The 16,417-nt window shown below is 39.5% G+C and overlaps 3 protein-coding genes across 4 annotated transcripts in view; 1 reads left to right on the forward strand and 2 right to left on the reverse strand.

Annotated features, from left to right (window-relative positions):
• LOC141426475 (uncharacterized) overlaps positions 1-2,731 on the reverse strand; it is a 38,476-nt gene extending 35,745 nt beyond the window's left edge. Inside the window, exon 1 of one of the 2 annotated variants that reach the window (XM_074085403.1) lies at positions 2,637-2,731. The gene's annotated coding sequence lies outside the window, so the exon portion shown is untranslated. The remainder of the gene's footprint in view (positions 1-2,636) is intronic. The other variant, XM_074085402.1, reaches the window with a different exon arrangement.
• Positions 2,732-4,377: 1,646 nt separating this feature from the next.
• Positions 4,378-10,837, forward strand: LOC141426477 (uncharacterized). Its single transcript, XM_074085405.1, has 5 exons — positions 4,378-4,686; positions 5,019-5,219; positions 5,842-5,988; positions 6,436-6,547; positions 8,531-10,837. The coding sequence occupies exons 1-5, from the start codon at positions 4,528-4,530 to the stop codon at positions 8,974-8,976; spliced, it is 1,065 nt and encodes a 354-aa protein (XP_073941506.1). The 5' UTR covers positions 4,378-4,527; the 3' UTR covers positions 8,977-10,837.
• A 323-nt stretch (positions 10,838-11,160) lies between these two features.
• The window catches only part of slf (C-type lectin domain-containing protein slf), a 31,774-nt gene continuing 26,517 nt past the window's right edge, over positions 11,161-16,417 (reverse strand). The window contains exons 3-5 of the mRNA XM_074085406.1: positions 14,265-14,444; positions 13,173-13,309; positions 11,161-12,043 (exon numbers count right to left, since the gene is read on the reverse strand). Of these exons, the coding sequence (XP_073941507.1) occupies positions 11,798-12,043; positions 13,173-13,309; positions 14,265-14,444 (563 nt within the window). The 3' untranslated portion in view covers positions 11,161-11,797. The remainder of the gene's footprint in view (positions 12,044-13,172; positions 13,310-14,264; positions 14,445-16,417) is intronic.

Below are 16,417 nucleotides of genomic sequence, written 5' to 3' on the forward strand. Positions count from 1 at the left end.
ATGCATGTGGAAGAACTAACATACCTACATTGGTCGACTATAGAGGTCCTCTTATCTATTGGTTGATCCAAAGGAGAATTACGGTTTCGCTGCTGCTCGTATACGTGAGAGAAGAATAACGTTATAATTACTAGTTTTAGCGGTTTTAGTGATACTCGTACATTATAACTATTTGTAGACAGTGACATATAATTGTGGTAGAACAAACATCCCTAAATGTTGACCTTTGCTTATGCTGATACTGCCTGATACATTTAAATTGAGGTTATGGTAGGCATGATTTAACCAACTCTCGGTGCAAAATAAAGACTGTTAAATCGTCTTCATAAAATAAAACCACGTCGACGTCGAGCCGACTGCCGCCTGCCAGGATGGTAGGTTAAGTAATTGGATTACAGACAACCTCTAACGTTTTACGTAGGTAGGTAATAGAGCTATAAAGTAGGTAGGTAGTAGCAAAAAAAATTTGCATCACTAACGCTGCAGGCTCGCGCGTAGTTGACTAGCCTTTGTGCGCTGATACGAAACAGTGAATCACGGGATGGGTGCTCACGAACGTTGCAAAGCACTAATTAGGTTTTTGAACTCGTTTATTAAGTGCTTGTTTGTTCGTTACGATTACGGAAACAAATGACACTGGTGTCGGTAAAGACGCCGTGGTACCTGATTACGGCGTTAGCGAGTTATTTTCTTTCTCTAAGTCCTCGGGCAAAAGCAGCAGATTTAGCAAATCCTAGTCGGAGGTCCCGGGTCGACCACTCCTGCGGGGCGCCGCCGGGCCACCCGCCACCCTCCCCCGACTTTCACTCTCGCGTGCGTCGGGGACGCGCCGCAGCTCCGAAACACTGTTAACGCCCCACCGACCACCGAGCGGTTACGACTCTACAACCATACACGTAAGTACGAGATTGGCGAGAACCTAAATGGTACGAGGCCGCCGGAATCATTTTAAGCGATGCGTCTAGGGTATAATAAGAGTCGACGCGTTCGCACGCGGCTTTCAGACTTATCGTGTGGCGGATAAAGGCGAGATTAGAGCGTTTGACGCGACTCGAGCGAAGTACTGTGCTTCCGAAGAGAACGCGCCGTGTACCAGATCCCTCGTCACCAGGCAACCCGCACGCAACTTACTAATATTTCATATAGGCCGCGGAGGCCAGGACAGGGATGCTGACTCAAACATTCAGTGTTGCTGCTTTAATATTGAAGAGTATCATCGATATGCTAATAGATAGGGACAGTCGCAGGATGGTGCTCATTTTAAATTTAAGCAGGTGTAACAAGATGCAAAAAAGTGTCATGTCCTATAACATAAACCAAAATTAGTGGCAGTACCTACCAACCTACTTCGGTAGGTGAGGTGATGCACGCAAGTGCTTGCATCTGATGAGCCAAATAATTCCACGCAATATATATGTTATGTCATAGGCAACAGCGACAACCATTTAAACTGGAATTTTCTCGTAAGTTGTATACAGGTGTAGGCTGAGTTTTCTACTTTATTTCACAATAAGCATTCACCTAACTAGCTAAGTATTCATCCGTAGCTAACCTAGCATACCCTCTACGTCGACCACAGTCCACAGACCACGATGGCTTTTAAACAAAATAAGTAAATACATTAGTACTTACCCTTAGTATTAGTAGTATGCAGTAATGTTACCGCGCAGTATTCAACTTAAATACCTAAATGGAGTAGTTTACTTAGACGCAGCACATGGTAGGATAAGTATATGTATAGCAACATTTGAAGATTATTCTGTGTAGGTAATTGTGTCTACCTATCAGTACCTAGACACAAACTTGAACATGTCGCGTTTTATCATTGCACGCCTTACGTAATACGATTCGCGATAGATAGGTAGGTTTGGTACTCTTAGTTGCTTGCATTCCCAACATCCTTGATTGTCTGACGCACCTAATTTATACTCCACCACTAACTACCTTATCGCGATGCACGTCCGTTGGTAATGGCATGGTTAATGGTATTAGTATTAAACAGTGCCAATGACTATTTAAACGAGCGAGTTTATTTGCAAAACAATTAAAATGATTTTCAAGAACACAATATTACTAAATAGGTAGGTAGGTACGTGTTTTGAAGAAGGAGGAACTTTGCCAATAATTGTCAACAACAATGGTACCTAGGTACGTTGTTGCGTGTGGAAGTTGGAATGGGTCTAGCTGTTGATATACATATAGGTATCATACCTATATCAAGGTATGTATAAGGTATGTTATGTACCGCTTCAGGGGATCGAGGACGACGCAAGAGCAGAGCAAAGACAGAGCAGAGCCGAGGCCGACGCAACGACCCTACGGCCCACGCGATAAGGCGCAGTTCGCCGCGCACGCCCGCTGACCTCACCGCACCGGCAACTAATAAATATGTAACTCTGATAAAGCCGCAGAAGCGATGACCGGCAAGTATTTAGGGATTCTCAGTCAGTCGGCAAACAAACACGCGGGTCATCGCGCCCCGCCGCCGAGGCCATCGGGATGGAGGATGACGACGACGGCGTGGACTGGACCGCCACCGGCTATTTCTGGTCGCTAGGCAACAGGATCGGGCCGTAACGGCGCGGCCGTCGAGTCTCGCCTTCGAGATAATAAAGCGTGTCATGCGTGGTACGTACCTGCAGCGGAGTGGTGGTGCGGCGCGGCGATGCACGGTAGACTCGTGGCGGAGGCGCGCGGCGGACTGGCGCTGGCGGCGCAGCACGCGGCGGCAGCAGCCCGCGCCGCGCCCCGCGCGCCCGCGCCCGCCGGCCGCCGTCGGGAGCGCCGCCGCCGCGAGCTTGCACCGACATCAGCCCGTATCTCGCACGCACTCGACTGTCACCTCTGCGTGACCCTCCCGACCCAGTCCACCTATTCGCGACGACCGAGGTCGTTACGAGCATTCCTACCTTTAGCGTAGGTATCTACCATAGGTAGTTTTCACTGTTACTTAGTAGGTTCTTTCTTACTATGAACAGGTCGTCACGTCACTGGGTCCTACTTCGTTCCTTAACGACCCTTAACACTAAGATAAGACAAAATTGCCTATCTGGTTAGGAACTATTGAAAGTTTCAAAAATAAGTACCACAGACTCCTATTTTAACGCAATAAGGCCGTATTAGGTAGGTACCTAACATATTTTTGAGTGGTTCGAATAGTTGCTTATTTTTCACTTGACTGTACGTGAAGATAAAAACTACAAAGGTAACTGCAGCTCTACCTAGGAATCGACTTGTTAAACAAAACTGCTATTTTGTTTCCCGTATCTACGAAAGTCAAATAGTAGATTGTACAACGAGAGCATAAAACGAGGCATTTTACCCAAGGCGTTCATATAGCCACCCGAGCCGGTACGGAGAGGGTGGATAGACACGTCGAGGGGAAAATAGGTTTAATGGTCGAGTTTTACACTGCTTTTCACTTAGATTGCGAGGAAATGAAATAGCAACAATGGAAACAACTATTCACTATCTATGTACCTTTATTTTTTATGCATTATTATATAATTTTTTTTTTATTTTACTGATTTACTTTGATTGATTTGATTGAATTTTAGTTTTATATAAATTAAAAATTGTTAAAAAATATATATAGAACCTTTTTTGTTTGTAACTGTTGACATGAGACCTGATTACCTTGGCCTTAGACGAAGATTTTATTTTATGCATTAGAGCATAAAAAGTCATTTTATGTCGCCCAGATACAGCATAAACATGAACTTTACGAGCATGAGAAGGGAAAAAACTTTGGTCAGTTAATTCAAATTAACGCCTGTTTATTTGGTGAATGCCGGTTTCGTGTAGGACACGTTATATCTTAGATAGCACCAATAATGCTTGTCCTTTGTAATTTTTGTAATGGTTCGACAGGTTATAGGTAGGCCTTTTTTTTTTAATTAGCCTCTTCTCTTGAAGGTTTTTGCATTCTTCATAGAAATCTTTTTTTTTCTCGCCATCTATTTCTTCGTATCAAAACATGATAGCACGGTAGTGTATGTGTGTTGGCGAAGAATTTTTTCGTCGATATAGCTGAGGAAAAAGTTTAGCAAATTATCGCTAGATGTCACTTCGTCACTAAAAGGCCATTTTTGGCCTTGATGACTTAGCAAGCTAAGAATATTACGATTGTTGTTGAGTTAAGCTGATTACAATTAAAGCGTAGGTAAAAAATTAATTAACTAAATTATATTTATTAGATCATCTCGTTAGTTAATTGACTTGCGAGCCATCTAGTTTTCTTGTTTCAAACTACAGTTTGACCGTCTTTTTTTAGTGTTGCTGCCAACCATATCGAACAGATGGCGCTATAATTAATGATAACTTGTTTGAAAAATTGTATTGTAGGTTTCCATTCCCGCGAAAATCGCGAAATATCGTTTTGTTTGACAGATGGATAGATGAACGAGAACGAGTTTTGTTATGTTCATAGTTTGCTTTTGCTGATTTGCATTTTAGTGTATGTAGTTTGTAGTTTTTATCAGGAAAAGGATCCTAGTTCAGATAAACTTTGGATAAACTCGAGTTATAATGAATATTGTTATTCCAACTTTTTCGAATCCTTTCTCATTTCACTGTTTGAAAAGAGATACGGTAGATAATGTAAACATTGATTCGTGTGTGCCCGAATATTCATCATTTAGCTCAATTCGTTCTAAAACAGAGTGGTCAGACTTAAATCATGGTCAAGTAAGTATTTATAACAATAGTCGTTTTATTTTATAAAAACACAGGTTTCAAGAACTTGGTTCACTACTTGCCAGAACATTCCCAACTTAGAATAGGCTAATCTATAATTTAAATTTCATGCTGCGGAAGCAAAATATGTTGTAAGTTTTTTCATTCCTTTCATCAATACATTTTTATTTCAATCTGGAAAGAAGTCATAGTCCTGTATCAGGTGTCTAGTTTTCCTTTTCTACTTAGTTGAGTATTGAGTAAATTTATAATTTCTTATATTATATTTTACTTATGTCCATTTGCCTTAAATAGTACTTAAAACTTATATTCTTTATTTTCAGTATATTGCTGTATGGCATGGCAATAAATGGACCCGAGCTGTGGTCAGCATGGAGTCCCGGGTTCTGTTCTGGCTCATTGACTGCGGGTATTTCTTGCGGCCAGAAGAAAGCACCATTTATGTCCCTCTGTCTTCAGAGTTTAAAAAACTGCCTTCGAAAGTGTTCGAGGCCAGTATTCATGGGGTTGTACCAATTGATAAAGTATGATAACTTTTTTCTTTATGGCAACTACATTACATTATGCTATTAACCGCTACTTATGAACCATAGCCCATATATTATCAAGTAACCCTTTTTGCTAATACTTAAATCAACCTAAATCATGAATAGCATGCATGCCAATTGTGAGGAACAACATAATTTAAGCATATCATTAATTATTAATTTAATTTAATTTAATGGCATGTTAAAGTCAGATTGTTTGTTTCATAACATCAACCATACTAAATATCTAGTATTGTACTATATTTTGACTCTGTGTATGTATATACTGTTGAAGAAATATAAAGTATGCCAAAACGGCAGTCCATAAAAAGATGGTTTGGGTTGGCAAACTTTTCAATTTTTTTTTTAATACTTAACTGAAAATCTCTAGGCATTTAGTTTTGTAACATACTGTTTTTTTTTAAAGTACTTACTATATTTTTTATACCTTGGCCTGGATAATACATACTATATTTGCACAAGAAATAGTTAGCAACCCTAGTACCTACCTACCTATAATATAGTAGGTATTTTCGATCATATATGATGTCTGTAAAGTTATTTATGTATAGTTTGCTGTTAAATGGCATGGATTACAAAGAAACATTCTATATTACAGTTCTTAAATGAAACATGTGAAATTGAAAACCAGGTATGTATGACCTGGAACGATGGTGCAATCCACAAAGGGCAAAACTTGATCACCACTAGTAAAGCTATATACTTTGTGCCAATAGCAATTATGTCTACAAAGGGAAATGATGTGGTAAGCACCCATGACAAATACTATTTATGGTCTAGTTTTTTTTTTGTCTAAATAACAGAATATTAAAATCAATCTAATATCTAAAAAGTTTAAAGGAAGACTAAAGAATGTTAAAGGAAGGTTACATAAAACATCAAATTTGACTAGAGCATCATTTGTATTATTAATATGTATTAAAATATTTAAATGATTTTCTTTTAAAATAATTCGTTTATCGCGCGCCTGCGCCTATTCCAATTTTCTTTTTTTTTTATTTCCTTTTCAGGACCTCTAATTATCTCCATACCAAATTTCGTCACATACCTATGGTTGAGTACATTAAACGTGAAATCGTAATAATTAAATAAAAAACAAACCAGACACTCAAAATCACAGTATTAACATTTGTTACGATTGTTTAAAAAAACTTGTACTTATGTTGATAGGCAATCATTTGTTTTTTTGCAGGTGCTTGGGGATTTATACCTTGAAATTCCTGGTGAAGGGACGGTGAATTTCATTGATCTGATGGAGTTATGGCCAGTTTTCCTACAGAGGAACCCTGAGGCTTATGTGAAAAGTAAGTAAAGCTTTATTATAGAACATTGAAGTCCTTAACCTCCTATAAAAAATAATAAGAATATAAAACTGGCTTACCAGTTTTATAAACAACACACAGTTTTATAAAGAGTAGAAATTAAAAAGTGGCAACACTGTAGTGTCCTCCCTTTTTTGCTCCCTGGTTTGAAAGGGATGACACTACAGTGTTGCAACTTTTTAATTTCTACTCTTTATGGGCAAGCTGTATGTCAAAAATGGTGCACAAAATGTGAAAATGGTGCACACACAATCTTATTGTATGCCAAAAACTAAGCAAGTACTGGCTGTGAGTTTATCTAAGTCACTCAAAGTAAATTAAAGTATTAATTACTTTTACTCCCTGGGGACTAAAGTACTCACTTTACTCCCGCCTCGTAAGGCTATATTGACCTACTGTTATAGCATGAGAAGTGAAAAGTACTTTTATTAGTGCCGTGTACAGTCAATGGCAAAGATATCGACACGGCCAAAGTTACAAAAATATGTATACACGACTTTCTTGCCCTTGACTGTACTCTTTATACATGATACGCGCGAGTGAGTGAATGAGTGCATACACTTCGCGGCGATCGCGGCACATCTGAAAATATGCGCGGCACATCGGTTGAAAACGTCTGGAGGCTCTTGACGGTGCTTCTACTCGGCAAAAAGTCGTAGCCACCTTTCAAGATTTGCTTGACAGTGGTGAAAATACACACTATTATGTATGTATGTATCTGTAGGGACATACGACGCCTTCATATCCTAGTACGTTTGCACTGGAATATGAACAGCGTCAGCAAATTCCTGTGGCGGGGTTCGGAACGCGGGACGAAGCTCCCGCAACGCCAGTCGTTCCCCAACCCTTGTGTTACTTAGACATAAATTAGTCGTAAATACTTTTATGAAAAGTGAAAACAAAAGTAACTGAATTTGGACTTTCCTTCGACTCACATAGTAGGATCAATAGATCATCCCCGGAAGCTTACATCACATTCCACATATCCATACATCATCCATTTTGATCAACTCTTGCAAAAATATCCAGAAAGACCGCGCGATTTGTACCTACATCTTAAGTCGGAGACGACTTTAGGGGTGGCAAGTTGGGTAGGTAATCGAAAAATTTTAGAATCAAGTAACTCTCGGCTTACAAAAAAAAAAAACCTTGCTCTATGCAAATTAAAATTGAATTTTCATAAAACTTTAAAGCGTGATTTTGAAGATACTTTTTCTCGCCTTTAGACGCCTAGGTATATATATTATCTACTAAACACACAAACAAAACATATCAGTGGTGGTGGTGGCCTAGTGGTTTGACCTATCGCCTCTCAAGCAGAGGGTCGTGGGTTCAAACCCTGGCTCGCACCTCTGAGATTTTCGATATTCATGTGCGGAGCTACATTTGTAATTTACCACGAGCTTTGCGGTGAAGGAAAACCTCGTGAGGAAACCTGCACGACCTTCGAGGCAATTCAATGCTGCGTGTGAAGTTGCACTGGGGAACTATGGCCCAAGCCCTCTTGTTCTGAGAGGAGGCCTGTGGGACGTATATAGGGTGGGATGGCCACACGACTTTACGACTGTCTACAGATAGTATCATATTATCATTAAATCAGCCATCCTAATGATCATTTAGTTGGTTGACCCGTCACGTGTCCTGAGGATACAGTAGTCCCTAACTTTTTGCGCCGCGCCATTGATTTTTTTTCTGTGCATCCCTGCTGGGCTACTACGAAACTCGAAGTTCGTATCGTACCGTCCCTCTCGCTTTCGTATTAAATACTATAAGTGTCAGAGAGACCACACGAAACGAACTTCGAGTTTCGTAGTAGCCCTGCTGTTTCTGTTTGTATTTTAGATATGGATTTCACGGGATGACCGTCAAAGTAACAAATTTAGAAAAAAAAAATACAAAAAGACTTCAAAAACCAATCTTAAGATGTTTCAATGGCTAAATTGATTGATTGGTGCCCATTTCTAGATTTGTCCGAATTCTACGTGAGCCGCCGAAAGCATCACGCATGCTTGCTGAAACCACAAATGGTGCCGAACACAGAACTGCCCGCCATGACGCTCACAACAACCCTCCTCAAATATCGAACCATTGCCGAGAGCGCTCCTAAACTGAATGTGGAATTAGATTCCGAATCAGAAGATGGCAGCACTGTTGTGAACAAAGAGACTCAGAAGTTTCGCCTCACTCCATCCGAGATAGAAGAATACTCTGGTATGTATTTCAAAGAACATGGAAAGGAAATCAATGTTTTGAATATGCTCATTAATAAGACTCGCGATCTCATTATGTGTGAGAGGTACAAGGATCGAAAGTCCGTGGGTCGCGCTTTTTCTCGCCATCGAGCGAGACTTCAGGATAATACGGATCTGTTGGACGATGGCCGTTATGACGACTTTGAGGAAAGTTTTTAGAAGTGTACATTGTGATCTGATGCTCTGTGTGGTTAAGGAGACCTTTAGTCTGAAAGTTTACAGTTTTCGACATTATCATGTCGTGGTAGTATCATAAAGTTATATTTTTCTTTTTTGCTGAGCAATAACAGATTAGACGTGACGTATTTCTTTATTTAAGTATTGCATGGCATCATTAAGAAATTTTGATATTTTGGAAAAAATATGGTTTTTCGTACTCAGAATCCAGAGCACAATAGATTCCGATAGTTTAAAAAAATGTCAGTTTTGCGGCATTTTTTTCATAGTATGGGCGTGACAAAACTGACTCATACATTTTATATGAAAAAATGGGATCATTTTTTTAAAATGATTTTAATCGATTGTGCTCTTGATTCCGAGTAGGAAAAACCTTTTTTTTCCAAAGTTTCAAGAAAAATTAAAGAGTACTTTTTTTTAAAACTCCCCCCTGCAACAGCGTAGCCGGGGCTGGTTGCCCTACTCGCCACCCTAAAAGGCCATCCCTGAGCTCATTATCCTATAGGTTGTTCTATACAGGTTTTATATTTTTATTGATTTCTTTATTTATGTACCTACTACTACTAAAACATCATGATCATGATAGCTATCTGTTGACTGTAAAAGCTACGTATGTCTTACATTAATAAATATAAGTAGCTGTCTTCTTAATTCAGTTAAAAATATTTGTTTTAAGTATGCGCATGTCGCAACTTATGTAAGTATTGTTTATTATTATGTTTCACATTAAGCATGTCTTTCACTGAAGATGACTGAAGGTTAATACTCGCATGACCCTCTTATGCACCACTGACCGTGGTAGTCTCTGGCCCACCACAATCGTGCGCGAACCACACGGAGCAGTCAAGCAATAAAATAATAAGCACAAATACGTACCGGCTAGCCTTTAACTACGAAAATCAAGATGCGAACTTCGTATTGTGCCGTCCCGCTCCAGCTAACTAAGCTTAATACTAAAGTGAGAGGGACGGATGATAAAAACTCCGAATTTCAGAATAGATTTCAACTTCTATTTCAGTAAACGGATAGTGTTTGATAGACTCGCTAAAATATTCGTTCTATCTCGTACACACTTATTAATTGTTATGTTTATGTGTTTGAAAGGGACAAATAAGTACCCATTCGATTTTACGCGATGTTCTTAAATTAAGTAGCTCAGTGTCACGGACACTTCGATTATTTATGTCTACTATGATAGCGTAAGAGTGAGATACGAATGTTGCTTGTTGATGTCGGATAGAGACCAAGGCTTGCTTAGTTTATAATTTCAATTTGCTGATCTTATTATTAACTAGGTCTGTTTTTTATAGTATAGAACTATAGGTTTTGTCCTATTGTCATTTATTGTTTCATTTAGTTCGCGCATGAGTGTGGAGGCCCGTCGGAACTGTTATTTGTGTTGCCATTGAACATGTTATTTTTTTGCGTTTATGTTATTTTAGTATGACATGTTTCTAAAGATGTTGAATCTTTAAACAAGGCCATCGTTATGAATATTAAAGAGTTATTGATTTCAGTTAGCACCTAGTAGTAGGTAAAATAGTTTTTTGTTGTATTTTCTCAAACACATGTACTTAAACGTTATTAATAATTGCTCTAGTTTTTGAAGTGTTTTGAGACAGATAAAAAAACAGTGTAAAATATTTTGTTAAATTTCAATACTTGCGCAGATAAGAGTAAGTAGGTACCTACTAGAATAAATATACATATTTTTGTAGGCATGCTTGAAAAAGTATTTTCGTTGTCAATTACTAAGATGTGATTTTAAGAAAGTCCCTGGCTAAATAGTGTTGAGATTATTTGTTAAAGATTTATTGGTGTTTACTATTTGAAAATAAATACTATTTGAAAATAAATATTATTTGAGATAGATATTACGTTTAGATAATGTAGAGTACCTACAGAGCTAGGATTATAGCTTTAAAACTTTATTTTGAATAGTTGCATTCAAGAAAACAGTAATTTTGTTTTCTGGAATGCTAATTGTAGGATCTCAACTTTTATATGCCATTATTTACATTTATGTGTAAAAGTGTGAAGCCAGTCAAATTATTTTTATTAGAATAGCAATAAGCTTTAATCTTACCTTATTAAGTCACCAAGGGTTGTGAATCATTTAAGACTAAGGTAAATGTCGATGACAAATGTTACAATAAAACGTGTTGATTTATCTTTCTTGTTTTTATTTTATATACAAATAAAAATTCGTCCCTCAGGCAGTAAACCTAATTCATCCTATTTAGAACTTATATTAAATTTCTGTACAGAATGTACTCTGTGAAACAGGCAGTGTAGCTGGGGAATATTCGAGATTTATGGTAAACTAGAAGTGCGGTGATAATAAATATCTTTGTAGATCCTTGTAATTGTTGACGTCTGATTAGTTAAATAAGAAATCTTGTTTGCCGTGGCGCATCATATAGGCAAGGTTAAAATTTACCTCAAAATTACAGCTCACAAGAGCTGCCACAAAACCAAACTCTTCTCATCAAAGTGTTCACAAGGATAGTAAAACATTTTTAGAGATATGTTAATTTTTAAAATGTCAATCGTCACTTCGTAGCTAAATGGGCGTTGCTCGGCGTGATCCTAGCGCCGACCACAGTGTGACCTTACAACATTCAAAGATAGAAGCAACAATATTGGCGGAATTGAACTTAAATGTTTAATCTATCTTAAGTCACAAACCGCTGAAATTCACATGTGCGGTTTGAATGTCACAATACAGATAACTTTATTGTTGTAATTGTTCTATCCTGATTCAAAGTTCCTATTATAAGTAGTGAGTTCCTACGTTAGTTGATCACAGACGGAGGCCCCGGTTGGTGCTCGCGACGTAATTGAGAAGTTCTTCGGAGTCCTCGCAGACGACAGGCTTCTCGTGGTAGCAGGCGACGTCGTGCCACGCGATGCCGTCGTTGTAGACGTTGTTAAGAACGCTCATACAGGACTCTGCGGTCTGGTTGATGTCGAATTCAGCGTTATCGGGCTGACGCTGCTTCTTGTGGCCAGTCTGCGACCAGGGGTTGTAGCCCCAACCGTTGGGGATCTGTAACGTCGAACGGGTTATGTTAAACTCTGCAGAAAGATATAGTATCGTGTAGAACTGGAACGTTTTCGTTGCAAATGTCATTCCATACATTTGTCAGAGAGATTATTGTGAAATTGATTGTGATAAGGGGCCATCTATTAACACACAAGAACAAAATAATTGTGATCTTCATAACATTAGGTGTACTGGTAACGTCTAAGATAGAGAATAAGTAGGAAACCAATTATCCTTACTTAATATTATAAACTAGCTTTTGCCCGGGTCGCTATTCCGCGAAAACTGCAATTTTCAAGGATAACAATTATCCTATCTCCGTCCCTGGGTCTCGAACTATCTCCATACCCAAATGCATCTTACTCGGTTCAGCGGTTTAAGCGTAAAGAGGTAACAGACATTAGGTATAGGTAGTGCCACGAGAGTTGAAGTGAATGATTACACACACAGCTACAAAAGGAACTGATTGCACAAAAGGACAATGAATGAAATGTATGAGTAAATGTCAAAATCCTGCTTTCATTACACGTCATGGTCTTGTGTGCGCGACTTCAACTCTGGTGGCACTACCTATACGCAAAGAACTTTACTGTTAACACGTTAGGCCCCAGTGACACAACGTCTGTGACTTTTTAGTTCTTACTCCTATCCTATGCCAGTGACACGTATTTGTGACTGCTGTGGGATGTGCGCTATGCCTAGCGTAAGAGCTTAGTGGATCGCATTCGGCTCCGGCAACGTTCCGCTAAGCCCTTACGCTATGCCAGCCTTTAGGAGGTACAGTCACCAGCACCAATATCTGACACAACAAGTGTGCATAAATATCTGATACGACTCTATTTCTAGGGCCGGAAGGACGTGTCAGATATTTTTGCACCCTCCGCTGTGGCAGATATTAATGCTGGTGACTGTACGAAATTATTTTGACACGACATGCGTGTCACTGGCATAGGAGTAAGAACTAAAAAGTCACAGACGTTGTGTCACTGGCATCGGAATGTATTACGTCTGTGACACGTATACGTGTCACTGGCATAGAAATGACTGCTGTGGGTTATGCGCAGGCATAGCGTAAGAGCTTAGTGGATCGTTTCCGGGGCCGAACGTGTTAACAAGAACAGTGGGCACTCGCCTGGTTGGTAGGCGACATCTTTTCGCGGTTGGCGGACCAGAACCACCCGAAGATGTTCTTGGGCTCCAGGTCTTTGCGCGATTCGCAGCCCTTGAAGTCGCAGAGGCGACCCGACGTCCAGATGTAAGGCACGTCATCTGCAATGACAAATCGTTGGTTAGATACCTACGGCTATCGGATCTACGTACCATTACAACAGCTAATCAAGCAGTAGTTAGTAGGACTTAAGAGTAGTTTGCTCGTTCCAGGGTTAAAAACCGGTTAAGAGCGTGTGGGACACGCTCGAAAAAGGGTTCCGTAGCCATGACGAAAAAATTGAGTAATAGTTTTCTAAGGATTCCGTATTTTATACGGAATCTTCCATAGTTTAGGTATATTTTATACCTTAGGCTGCTATTTACTTTTAAACTATTAATAATTCTCAAGCAAACTTAACCGTTATAGTTTTCCTTGAAAGTTTGATATACTTACTACCATGCTGAATTTTTTCAATTTTTTCCACCCACCGGTTTAGATTTTAGAGGGGGGGGGACGCTTGATTTTAATGAAAATTTGCACTTTTAAGTTGAATATTTCGCAAACAAATCGCTGAATCGAAAAATCGTCCTAGCAAGTCTTAAAAGACCTATCCAACGATACCCCACACTATAGGGTTGGATGAAAAAAAAAAAACACTCCCACTTCACGTCTATGGGAGGTACCCAAAAAAAATATTTTTTCCGTTTTTTATTGTACCATTTTGTCGGCATAGTTTACATATATATCTGTGCAAAATTACAGCTTTCTAGCATTATAGTCCCTGAGCAAAACCGCGGACGGACGGACAGACAGACATGGCGAAACTATAAGGGTTCCGTTTTTGCCATTTTGGCTCCGGAACCCTAAAAAATTAAATTGTTAGCCTTGGGTTAGGAATTCCATTTATTTTGACACAATTAAACTGGGGGTTACGTAGGTAGCAGGTAAGTAGGTACGACGTAAGTATTCAATTTGTCCCTGTAGGCTGACAACGCGTCTTCAATCCATTTGGTGTTTGCTTATCATTAAGTATCCTATTTGCTCGCACAAAATAAAGTAGGAGCTTTGACTTACTCTGCTGGATGAGCTTGAATATCAAGTTGTTTTCCTCCTGGGTCTCCATGGAGACGAGGTCCATGCAGTACTCGCGGCAGACATTGCGGCCGTCCAGCCAGTCGAACTTCTTGTTGGCCAGCGCGGGCACGTGCCCCGTGTAGAAGTAGTTGTGCCCTCGGTAGAAGAACTCCTTTGGTCCTGGGGAAGAAGGCAGGGTTAAGTATTGTGGGTAGAAGTAGGGTAAGGTACAATCAGGGACGCTTTTACTATGTAGGATTTGGAGTTTCTAGTTTGTTCAGTTTCCTCAACTGTACCTATGGGCACGTTGTCAGTGGCATGATTGATAGCGAGTGCTTACGAGAGGTTTACGAACACGTTGCTATTGGATTCGATTTGTAGCATTCGAACATGGCGGATGTAGACAATATCTAATTTTGCTATTTCTGTTTCTTTGGCTAGTTGAAGTATAATTTTGATAGTGTTTCATGCGGCGATTAACCTTAACAGTGAACAGTTATCACAAAATTCTATATTTCTCTCGTGTCTGACATTTTTTAATGCGCAAGTTGTGTCCACGTGGTTTCTGGAATTTTACTATCAAGTTGCAAAAACTACAACCACCGTACAACGTCCCTCTCAAAGAGAGTTTACTTTGACACTGGCGAAATTGTCCTATTAATTAGGACAGAAAAGCCATATTTTAAAAGAGAAGAAGAAGAAGAAGAACATTGCTATTGATTGACAGTGTCAAGATGACAGCATTACGTAATGCTCTTAAATTAACGTCAACAGCGGCAGAAGTGTATGGTTGTACTGCTCCAAAATGTCTACATTGCAACTCTACTGCCAAAGTAATAAGAGGGTGTGTTTGAGTAATTTTGAACATCACCACCGCTTATCACTTCTGCTGCTACCTGTACACACCTAGGTCCTTTAAAATAATCAAAATCAATTAATTAACTATGAAATTTCTATATTTTCACACATAAATGAAACTAGCTCTACGTGTAGAGCATGTAGAGTTCTTCATTAAAAACACTCATCCACAAGCATACTGTCCTTACACGCCAGTATGTGCTTACCTACTTACAAATAAATAATAAACATTGTTGTGAGGTCACAATGTTCTAACCTCACGTAATAGATGCCTGCATGAATAAATAAATACCAGTGAATAATAATTTACACACATACGGCAACTCACGTACTAATACTTGCGACCCTCGGCAAGGGGTCGAGTGCCCGGTTACGCAACTACGATCGTGACATTGGTCCTGAGATCTGGTGCTAAATGCTCAAATCCGTAGCACGAGCAAGGTTCCGGGAGTAGTTATATAACACTGATATGTAAACTGTAGCGACCTTTCTGCCTTGCGTAACCTTTATCAGGTGCTAAATCGAATGTGACAGCTGACGGACGTATTTGGAGTAGTAGGTAGGGCTTTAACCGAACATTTGCGTACATTCCAGTTATTTATTCATAGAACACGATCATCAGTATTTCAATCGGTTTTAATTACAAGAAGTAGGCTTAGATGTACTGTGTAGAGATATTAAATTAATTCGTAGATTTACTTATCTTGCTTCGGCTGTTCCACGTTTGGTTGCGTTGAAATCTAATTAAATACTTAATATCATTGACCTATGTAGAAAATAATTCCATTTAAATATGGAATCATATGATTTCAATATGGTAATAAATCCTTGGTACAAATTTGGCTTGTGATTAATTGTAACTAACGCGACCGGTGGCGCTATGATAATGTCATATTGCGTGTTGACAAATACCTAACTGCTGTTCTTGAAATACCGTACCGTCCCTCTCACTCTCGTATTAAATAATATTAGCTTCAGCGGGATGGGGACGGCAAGATTCGAAGTTCGAAATTTGCACTTCGTAGTAGGGCCCGAGAAGTTACTCGCAGAGTTGCATCTACCCTAAAGTTTAAGAGGCGTCACGACACTGGTAAAATTTAGTCCGATTAATAAGTGTCGCTGAGGCCAAATGATGCGTCGGTCACGAGGTGTGAACTGGGCCAAGGATCGCCGGACGATAATGTACTAGTACGTCGAATTGTTATTTACTAACAATACAATTCCCCCGAGGCGGTCAGACGTTAATTTGTCGAAATCTCGCTTGAAGTGCTCTTTGATAAACTCGTTACCTGACT

Source organism: Choristoneura fumiferana, chromosome 3, assembly GCF_025370935.1.
Source record: "Choristoneura fumiferana chromosome 3, NRCan_CFum_1, whole genome shotgun sequence".
Lineage (NCBI taxonomy): Eukaryota > Metazoa > Arthropoda > Insecta > Lepidoptera > Tortricidae > Choristoneura > Choristoneura fumiferana.

Excerpts from the sequence above, each read along its gene's own strand:
- LOC141426477 (XM_074085405.1), top strand. The coding sequence starts at position 4,528 with ATGAATATTGTTATTCCAACTTTTTCGAATCCTTTCTCATTTCACTGT. Across the intron at positions 5,220-5,841 it reads GGGTTGTACCAATTGATAAA|TTCTTAAATGAAACATGTGA; the intron begins GTATGATAACTT and ends TCTATATTACAG. Across the intron at positions 6,548-8,530 it reads CCCTGAGGCTTATGTGAAAA|ATTTGTCCGAATTCTACGTG; the intron begins GTAAGTAAAGCT and ends GCCCATTTCTAG.